Genomic DNA, 10,728 nt, shown 5'->3' on the forward strand with positions numbered 1-10,728 from the left:
CCGCAATAAACGAGCAAGGTTATACCTGCTAGTAGTACCCATGTTGTGCCGGTGTGTTCTGTGTCCACCTTAAGTTTGTACCTAAATGAATAATCTCCAAAGCTTTCCATAAAGCTCCTTAGGAGTAGGGACTGTGTGAATGGCTGAAAAATACCTGTTATGGTCTGTACAATATCTCACAGCTACTACAAATAAATGACAATTGCCTATGAAAGCATTCTGCCAGTTAAACTCTGGGACAATGAGGGCGCAATGAAATCTCACTAATTTCAGGCTATGGAACCATGCTTGCTAAGCAAAGGAACAACGTATATGTACATGCTGGCTTGGTATGAATGTTAGTACTGCTTAAAATGTAATGAGAGAATAGGGGGATTGAACTGGGATTCATGCAAACGTTAAATTAATGCGTCTTTTGTATTGACTTTATATAATACAAATCATTCTAGATGCAACAACACAATCCAATTATACTTTTTACAGTAGGACTTTCTTTTCTGATCGCATGGTTGTTGGATACCTTGAACAAACAAAAACCTCTATAATGTAGCACATTTTTCTCTGATCACGCTGGGGGGCATATTTATCAAGGGCCGAATTTGAAAAACTTCAAAATTCGAATTCAAAAAGATCAACCGAAATTAAGTCAAAGATTTTTTTGGCCGAATAGGTCAGTTTTTTTCGATCGAACAGGTCTGTATTTGGCCAAATTTGAATCGTACAAATCAAAGTAATATCGCATTCGATCGAATTTCGATCAAAGTCCACCAATTAGGTTCTAGGAAGTCCGCTATAGGCTAAAACAGCAATTCGGCAGGTTTCAGATGGTTGAATGGTCGAAGTTTTCAAAGAGACAGTACATGATACATTTCGATACTCAAAGTTTTTTTTTAAATTTTAATCGAATTTGGATTATTCCCTAGTCGAAGTACACAAAAAATAGCTCGAAATTCAAATTTTTTGAATTCGAAAATTCACCTCGACCTTTGATAAATCTGCACCTGGGTGTTGAATGTCGCACAGGCAAAAAAAATTTCAAATGAAAGAAATTTTTTCTGTTTCTGACTTCGGAGTCTCAAGGGCACTGGTGTTCCTCTATAAGTCAACTTCTTACCTGTGCTGAAAGATACCCAATCCATTCCTGGTTCTGTTATGGATTTGCTACTGTTTTCACTTTCTACAGACAGAACGTCCCTCATCTCCACTGATCCTGTTGAGCTAAAGCAGTCAAGGTCACCTATGTCCCTTCTATAAGAATTCTGCACCACAGCAGCTTTCTGTGGCATTAAGTGTGAAGGATTAAGCAGTCAAAAGCATCTAAAAATCATGAGAATTACATTATGAAACATTCCTTGCAGTTGAAATTTTCCCCTTTTATAATGTAGTTTTGAAAATGCATAGTCATAAAGTAAAGCTGTGGGCCAAATGTATAGCTTGAGGACCAGAGGTCTATCAACACATAAAAATTGACTTTTCCATGGCTGCGGTTAAATTAGCCTCTTGTCAGATATTCCAAGCTTTACAGGTTAGTTAAGAGTTGCTGTTAAATGTCCTTTCCTTTGTTGTCGGCATGAGTGATGTGACCGGGCACAATGTGTGCAGCAGTCTAATTTTAGAAATCCCATAGAAGTGGTTTGTGAATGGCACTTTCTGACGAAGGGACTGTCTTGGTGACACAAGAGAAGAAGTGTGTTGGACAGATTTACAGACAGCCCAAGCCTTGGTGGCTACAGGAGATATAAGGGCAGAGTACAGAGCCCAGAGTGCAAACAGTGACATGCAGAGACAAGAGACAGAGCCAGAGAGTAGGAATTGCAGCATGTGAAGGGCAGTGCATTTATTGTGCTGCCTGTAACAGGAAACAATCTGTCATTTGAGAAAATAAATCGGTGGAAAGAAGGTACATTGGAAGTGTTAAAGACTTTAGTGGCACACAGTTGCTGCAGAGAAAGGTTATTATATATTAGCCAAGTCAGCACCACCCATGAAATTGAATCAACAAGGCACACGTACAGTGCAGTGTAGATCCTCTACAGTTCCAACAACTTTTTCCTGCCGCATCCGTAGAAAATAGCAGAGTCCTGTTACTTCATTTGCCTTCCAAAGAGCCGATCTGCAACCTGAAGACTTCTCACTGAGTAAGGTAAGAACATTTTCACTGTTTGCATTATTTGCTATGTAACCATTGCCACTATTTGCTTTGGCTGACATGGAAGGACCCATTTTGTGACAAATCGGTGACAGGTCATTTGATATTGCAGAACTGAATCATTCCACATTTCTAAGCAGTGTGTGCACCCTGAATATTATTCTCTATTTCTTTTGTGTTTACATAGGTAAAGCTTTAAAAGATTAAATATTTATAAAAAAAAAGACTGGTAATATGAAAATGCCTATATAATATTAATGTTCAACAGTATATTCAGTTGATCCTTATCAAACTAGAATCTACTGTAAAAAGGAATTGCATGAAGGAACGATTGGACTTGAAGGACATGGTATCATTTTATGTCCGTTAATACTTGGAAAGATCTAAATCAATTGCAACTGTAAAAATAATCTGGAATGTATTTGTTTGTGACTTTATATGATGATGTAAATATATAGTAATCTAGCCTTAACGTTGGCCGTAGATGGAACATAGCGTCATAGTGAACTACAGCTCCCAGCAACCTCTGACAGATAAAAGTTATTGGCGTTATCTGCAATGGCTGGATAGCCACAAGTGGAAGACACTTACTGTAGATATAATATTATGTATTACTGATAAACAAAACATGTTTTTAAGTTAGAACGAAAAAAAATAATCAAAAGTAAAAAAAAAAATCACAAAAAAAGTTGCTGTATATGTAAAATTGCTTCCAGAAGTATTAGAAAATAACATTTAGAGCTCTGTTTATCAACAGTATCATTTTAGTGGTTTTAGAGGTTTTTGAAACCACGAATAAACTCACTTTCTCTAAAAGCATGACATTTTTTAAAAAATCTGAATTTAAAAACCACAAATTAAAAAAATCACTGAACAATCCAAAAAAAAATTACAAATACTGTACATCTAAAAACCTGTAAGAATTTGAGTTTTTTGGACAATGACAATTCTTAGAGAAAAAAAAATCAGAAAACCTCCAAAAGCCTGAATTGATTAAAAACGGTCTAATAGGATCAGCGCAACTCCTACTGACTTCTATTGGACCTCAACAACTTTTACCTGGTGAATTTTTGTAATAAAGTTTTTTGTGGCACTTAATAACTTTCTAATTTTTTTAGAGGTTTAAAGAATTAAAGGAAAACCACAAATGTTTACAGGTATGTGAAAAAAAGAAAGTTGAATAGGCCCCTTAATGAGGATGCTGTAACTTATTATATACTTCTTCCACTTGAGTCTATAATAATAAATACTAATAATACTTCTTCCACTTGAGTCAATGAGCCATTGGCTTTTTTTTTTCTTTCAGTTAAGGGCATACCTAGGGCAATGAACATGAGTGAGATGGATGAGAATGAGGAGATCCTGCAGAAGATGATCCAATTTACTTCAAAGTCCCTGCGGCACATATCAATGAAGGAGCATTACCGGGTTATAATGGAGCTGGGCAGTGGTTCTTATGGACATGTTTTACAAGTTGAGCATAAAGTGCAAGGTGAGAGATCAGTAGAATTGTTTTTAAATACTTAGCAAGTACAAGTGCTTATAAAACCCCTTCAATCAGTATATGTTGAATAAACAACCCATTCATAGACATGTCCAATTGCTCATGGAACACAAGGAGACCCAGAAATTAACCACTGCCTTTATGTGTAGATACTTCCCGGGTTCACTTATGCAGTTGCGTCTGCAAACACAATGGGCTTGTTTACAGTGAATCACATGGGAATGCCATTATTGAAGCCTTATACCAGAATTAAGCCCATTCCCACTAACAGCAATTTAGGATTTACCACAACTGCATGGTCCCACATCCTCACATTCACTGCATGATTTGAGTTTGGGTTGACAGGTCAATAAGGCCTTTACATTTGTGGTCAAATTGCTATGATATGCAGCCAACTGTCCCTTGGTGGAATATTTTACAGTTTGATTTATAAAGGCCATTTTTTCACAGCACTTAATACCTGCCAAGCATCGATCAACAACAGTATAAGGTTGTAGCATCAATGAATGCAGGAACTTTAAGACAGAGTGTACTTGGAGTATTTCTTGTACCTATCTTAGCTGTAGCATTAACCACACTGTACGCACTCAATTCCACATGGTCCACAGCTTATTTTCACTATTCCTCTTTGCCCTATACTCACATCTCATTGGCCCACTTCATGCATCAAGGGTGCAAAAGGAGTTCATGTCCTTGTGGTTACTATTTTCAGTATTATGTTGTGCAGTGCAGTGATTGTGCTTACACAAATGTTGGTCTATCTGAGTGCTGCTCCTCTTCTTGAGATAACATTATCATCACAAAAAAGGTTTTTAGAATAGCCTTAAACATATTTATGTGTATAAGTCGAAGAACTAGTATAGGGGCCTTCAAACTGAAGGTACGTTACAATTTGCATTAATGGGACTGAGAAAAAAACTAGTAGTTTAGTAGTGTGCAAGTGACTGAATCTTGAATATCTGCTGTTGGGTCAGCATGACATGTTAGTAAGAGAAGTTCTAGGGGGTTATTTATTTATTTACTAAACTCCGAATGCAAACATTACGAAAAATTTGTGATTTTTTTTTTTATAAAATCATACTTTTAAAAAAAATCACAAATTTTTCAGAAATTTATTAAACCCCGAAGATGAAAAAGTCAGAATCTGAAAATTCGGCATCTCACACCTGTCGAGGTTGCATGTAAGTCAATGGGAGAAGTCCCAATGATTTTTTTGATGTGCGCTGAATTTCTCGCAATACCCCGGGAGAAAATCTTTGAAATCGGATAAAAAATCAGAAAAAAATCATATTTTTTCCCGCAAACCAAATTTTCAGGAAAATGTAATAATAAATAAGCGTAAAAAAAACAGAGCGGATTTGATCTGAGTTTGTAGCAGAAAATATTGAGATAATTTCGGTCTTTGATAAATAACCCCCAAAGAGTAGGGTTAAAGAACAGGAAAAGTCCTAGACATCATTTTAAAATAGCCCAATGCACATCTTAGTAAATTTAGGACACCGTGGTATAATCAAAAGTAAAAAAAAAGCTTTAATACATAAATACAGTACATTCAGAAATATAATTATATTACAAGCAATAGCATGTACATACCACCAGTGTTCACAGTTCAAATTAGCAGATATGTTAAAGCAGACATGTTGTGCAAAAAGGTGAGAAACCCTTTCTCACTGGATTTCTAGTGTGAAAAACAATGATGACATTTTTAAATACCTAAATGAGGGACAACCAGTCCAAGACATCACACCTTCAAAATCAAATAGGGGATTTTGATTCCTTTCTGCACCTGGACCCTTTATAGTTAGTCTTTTTCAATATGCATATTTTTTTTATTTTTTTAAAGGATTAATTTACCTCTAATGCCCCAGCAGTTGTGGTAATACAACTCCCGGCATCCTCTTACGAGTTCTGTAGTTTAGGTTAATACAGCTGGAGAGGTGTTGGTTCTTCCTATTGTTCAGAAACTGATAGTACTTAAAGGATGCAGCCAATCATGGAGCTTCAGGAGGGAATTGTAAATCATCAGCCACTGCAGGGATTTATATACGGTCTATCCCACATTTAGGCATTTTCAACTGCTGGGGTTAATTTGAAAGTTAGGTTTTTCCCATGTAAATGCAATTGCCAGTAACTCCAAGTTTTTATCTTTCTTTGCTTTCTTCATCTGGATCAGCTTAGTGTAGATCTATAATTGGTTGAACATGATGGACGGTTCTGATTTTTGTAACCGACAAATTATGCAATTACAGCATATACATCTGTGCATGAGTCAGAACACCTGTTGAATGCAGTTGTCTTAGCTTTGCAAGTATATTCTTTTAAGCTAAACTCTGCTGCTCTCTACTGACTGCTTCTAATATGCTGTGGAAGTGGATGACCCCATACATAAAGGCAACATGATGCAGGAACATTCACCATTGAGTTTGTGGGATTGGTGCAATATCCAAAATCAAATACTGTAAGCAACAGCTTATTGTGCATCCAGAAGTATGCATGCACAAAAGGCAGAGAAAAGCACAGGAGTTTGGAGCAGTTGAGCAATCAGAACAAATCGTTTGAAGGGAGTTAGTGATTCCTTTCATGGATGATTCCATCTGAGGTTCCCATGATGAGTGTAACTTGTGTTTCATGAATCTGGGGATCAATTTCCATGGGAGTTGAATCACTGTAATTCCTCAGCTAACAAGGTGTCAAGACATAATAGGTGCCATTAGGAGTTCCTCAAAGGTTCTAGGTGGGAACTGTTCCAAAAAAGTATTCCCCCTTTAACTATGGCGTTAGGAATGACTTAAATCATTTTTTACATTGATCCCTACTTCACATGGGGTTGGGAATTATTGTATGTCAGTGTGATAGAATTGCAACCTATTAAAACTCATGGTTTATTCAATACAGATTGTATTTTATATTAATCTGGAAAGGCATTTGGGTTCTCATATGCAGTTTTCAAATTTAAAGCAACTGGTCTGTGTTTGGCAGTTAAACATCTGGAGCCTCACACGTTGTGCCCCGCTTAATCCTTGATTGCACGGTAACAGTAGGCAAGCTGTGAAATGTGTTGGCTAGCATTTTCTTTTTGATTTATTCTCCCATGTTCGTCATCCAGGATGTAGAGAACAGCTGCGCAGTATAGAAGTGATGACATAGGAGAGTTCTGGGTAGAGCACAATCTCAGAGGTGAGAAAGACAACCTCAGATTTATTTGCTTTCTATATGAGTTCACAGTAAACCATAGGGCATCAGAGGTAGTAACCATCATAATGTTTGTACCTCAAACCGATCCTTTTCTCTTGTTTTCTGCTGGGACCATGGGAATTATTGCTATTTTAAGAAACAGCGATCAGGTTTTTAGCAGCTGTCAATTTGCTGATTAATTCATCACCTTTCTGTGTAGTTGCGCAGTTCCTGAGTATTCCTTTCCTAGTGAAGAAAAAACACGTATCACGTAAATGATTATTTTCCCCCTCGCAATACTTTAGCTGATGCAAACTATGAATCCCAGCATTATGATGATACTATCAGCCTTTGCAACAGGTGCATAAGTTTGAATATAATATACTGTATTTCTTATTTGCATTAGATAAAGCCATGGCCCTAAAGTTAATGAGGAAGAAGTCAACAAAGAAGGAAAGATTTCTAATGGAGTATTGTGTATCACTGTGCCTATCATCACACCCCAACATTATTGGAACCCTTAGAGTGGCCTTTGAAACCAACAAATATTATGCCTTCGCACAGGAGCTAGCAACGGCTGGAGATCTATATTCCATTCTAGAACCTGGAGTAAGTGATAGTAGCGACTGCTTTTGCCCAAAGAAAGAAACTTCTCTATGTAGAAATGGGCTAAAATAGTTCTGTAGTAAAAACGAAGCCTCAAGTCAAGTAGGTTCCATTTACTGGATTATACAGAAACAGCCAAAATAGGTAGACGATGCACCTGTTCTGTAGATATTTTGTAGACAACAAATCCTTTAGCTTTACAGTCACCTTCCCTTCAGCTTCACCTGCCCACTTTCTTCCTCTTGACCCAGTCACCCACAAGCCACTTTTCCTACATCATACTCTTGTCTAAACCAACTCATCCTGATCCTGAAAGCTACTACTATATAAAGGGACATGGGCTTAACTAAGGGCTGAACTACATGAGAGACTTTGGTTCTATAGACTTATCTGTCCCACAGCATAAAATAATGCACCTAAATGAGATAGCACAAGATTTTGTGGAACAATACAAATTAGATATCAATTAAATTATATTATACAACTACATCTGACTTGCAGGATGTGTTCTGTCAATGCCAAAAAATTTAAAGCTTGGTGATAATTTTTATTGGCTAACTGAATAAGTAACAACTGCAAACTTTCAGAGCACAAAGGCCCCTTTGTCAGGCAAAATACAAATAAAAGCTGAAAAGCCACATTATATATACTGTTAGATCACTGAAAAAGGGTTTATGGACAATAAAATAGAAAGTTACAGATCTATTGCCAAGACATCCAACTACATCTCCCATATAGCGCTGTACCAATACCAGAACAAGTGCCAAGCACCCTGGTCTCGGCTCGTCTTCACCAGTAGTGTGACCACCGTTGGGCTTCGGGAGGAGCCCTCAGCTTACTTGGGTGCCACCTGGACTTAACGAGGGGTGCAAGGCGAGATGTTCTGGCTGGCAAAGGGGCACGGCTGTTTAGCAAAGTCTTTAGACCGAAGGTCACGGTACAGAGGTCAAGGCAAGCAGATGGTCAGACAGGCTGGGTCGAGGCAGGCGGATAACAGAATCGTCAGGCAGGCAAGGGTCAAAACTGGGTATCAACAGGCAAATGGGATCAGGCGAAGAGTAGTCAAAGTTCAGGCTGGGTCAATATACAGAGTTCAGAGTAGTCAGAATACAGGCAGGGTCAAACACGGATTAATCAAACAGATCTAGGTTCAGGCAACAGAAAGCACAAGGCTACGAGCACCAGGATAACAATCCTATCACGGGCAGTAAGAAAAAGCAGGAAGGTCCCTTTTAAACTTTCAAATTTCGCGCCATTGTGCACTGACGTCATCACGCCAGCGCACATACGCCTACTAAACCCGGAAGTGCACGCCGCACGCTCACTAGGCAGAACCCGGCGCATGAGAAGAGGAGCCGGCGTGGCGGGCGTCCCCGCCGCACCACTAGACCACCAGGGTTAGTAATATTCCTTACAATAACAATATACAGCAGTTAGACTATCCAAAGAAAAGCAAGTTCTAAACCTTTATGGTACTTTAACAGAGACAACTGTCATATGCCTGACAGTAAACTCCTAAGCTACATTTCTCCACAATATGACGATTGCATGAATAGAAAATATAAATTATATTCATCCTGAAAGGAAGAAAAAAACTTTAGCAAACTCTTGTATTATGAGTAAGCATTTCCATCAGTGGAACTATAACTGTACAGTATAGTGAGATATCAATAAATGCTATAAATATATTTCCAAGTTTCAGCAACAATTAAGAAATACTAAACACTTGCTTGTCTTTATGTGCAGGTTGGACTACCCGAGATGATGGTGAAACGCTGCGCAATGCAGTTGGCTGAAGCTTTGGATTTTGTGCATAGCAAAGCTTTGGTTCATCGAGATGTTAAACTAGACAACATATTGATTTTTGATAAAGATTGCCATTTAGTAAAACTGGCAGACTTTGGTATTACAAGGCTTGAGGGGTTTCTTCTCTCTCCCATGTCAGGAACCCTTCCCTACTCTGCCCCAGAACTTTGCAGCTTAGAAGAATCTGAAACCCTTGAGCTTGACTCCAGTTTAGATGTGTGGGCCTTTGGTGTTCTAATATTCTGCATCTCATCTGGCTGTTTCCCCTGGGATACAGCATTATGTAAGGACAAACAATATGAAGACTTTGCACTGTGGCAAAGCAACCAAGATTACCTGGAAATCCCTTCTCCTTGGAAACAATTTACACACCAGGCTTTGGACATGTTCCAGAAACTGCTGACAATCAATCCAGACAAAAGAAGACCTGCCATTGAAATACAGAAATATCTTAAGGTGCCATGGAAAATCAGCAGCATTAAAGATAACAATAACATGCTGGACAACTCAAAATATATGGAAGAGAGTGTTGATAACATAAACTTTTTGCAGGATAATGTTGGTAATGAAAGAACATCCACGAAAACCTCTTCAATGATATCAGAAGACTCTTCTCCAATAAATTCATCAGCACAAGGAGCAACATGGGAGGATCAAAGACCAAGTCTAGATGAATGAGCAGAGGAAGTGAATATCATCTCTTCAACAGACAATGATCATATCTGAGTAATAAAGGGAGGTGAAGTTTTCAGCCCTCTAGATTTTGCTCTATTTATAATTGCCGCCATGCAAACCAGCCTCCCACCACCTTGATTGATATGGAATGTGTACAGCAGTTTGTACAGTACGGTATATTTTTCAATAAAATATGGAAAATAAGCATTCTTCTCAACACTTGTAAAGTAGCTGTTAATAATTACGTTAAATACAATAGATTTAGTATATTTTGAATATATATTTTTTATATGTTTTTAATATTTTATACACAGGTTTCATGTAGTTAAATGCATTAACTATAACATATAAGGTAATGTAATAAGAGATACTATGTTTGCTGCTGGTCTAGTGCTTCAAAATAGCAGACTTGTAAATTGTGTATTGTGTGCTATTAATTGAAGGAAATATTGCATCTATTATTACATCACCCTCTAAGCTGCTAAATGCATTGTCTCTGTACACATCTAATTGTTAGAAAGCCTGATGCAACAATCTGTATGTAGCAAAATACAGGTATAGGACCTGTTACCCAGAATGCTCAGGAACAAAGGTTTTCCGTATAATGGATCTTTTTGTAATTTGGATCTTAAGTCTACCAGAAAATCATGTAAACATTAAATAAACCCAATAGGCTTTTTTTTTGCTTCCAATAAGGATTAATTATATCTTAGTTTAGATCAAGTACAATGTACTGTATTATTGTTACAGAGAAAATGGAAATTCTTTTTAAAATCTGGATTATTTGATTATAATGGAGTCTATGGGAGACAGC

At 37.6% G+C, this 10,728-nt stretch overlaps 1 protein-coding gene across 3 annotated transcripts; it reads left to right on the forward strand.

Moving 5' to 3' along the window:
* Positions 1-1,013: 1,013 nt before the first annotated feature.
* sbk3.S (serine/threonine-protein kinase SBK3 S homeolog) lies at positions 1,014-10,528 on the forward strand. Of its 3 annotated transcripts, XM_018228047.2 has the most exons (4): positions 1,014-2,143; positions 3,456-3,641; positions 7,234-7,436; positions 9,180-10,528. In XM_018228047.2, exons 2-4 carry the CDS (start codon positions 3,476-3,478, stop codon positions 9,915-9,917), a joined length of 1,107 nt encoding a protein of 368 aa, XP_018083536.1. In that variant the 5' UTR covers positions 1,014-2,143; positions 3,456-3,475; the 3' UTR covers positions 9,918-10,528. The 3 variants fall into 3 exon arrangements, with proteins under 3 accessions (XP_018083536.1, XP_041427459.1, XP_041427460.1); XM_041571525.1 differs by lacking the exon at positions 1,014-2,143 and having other exon boundaries at positions 3,087-3,641; XM_041571526.1 differs by lacking the exons at positions 1,014-2,143; positions 3,456-3,641 and adding an exon at positions 6,470-6,830.
* The last annotated feature ends 200 nt before the right edge of the window (positions 10,529-10,728 follow it).

Source organism: Xenopus laevis, chromosome 7S (assembly GCF_017654675.1).
Source record: "Xenopus laevis strain J_2021 chromosome 7S, Xenopus_laevis_v10.1, whole genome shotgun sequence".
In the NCBI taxonomy this organism is placed as follows: Eukaryota; Metazoa; Chordata; class Amphibia; order Anura; family Pipidae; genus Xenopus; species Xenopus laevis.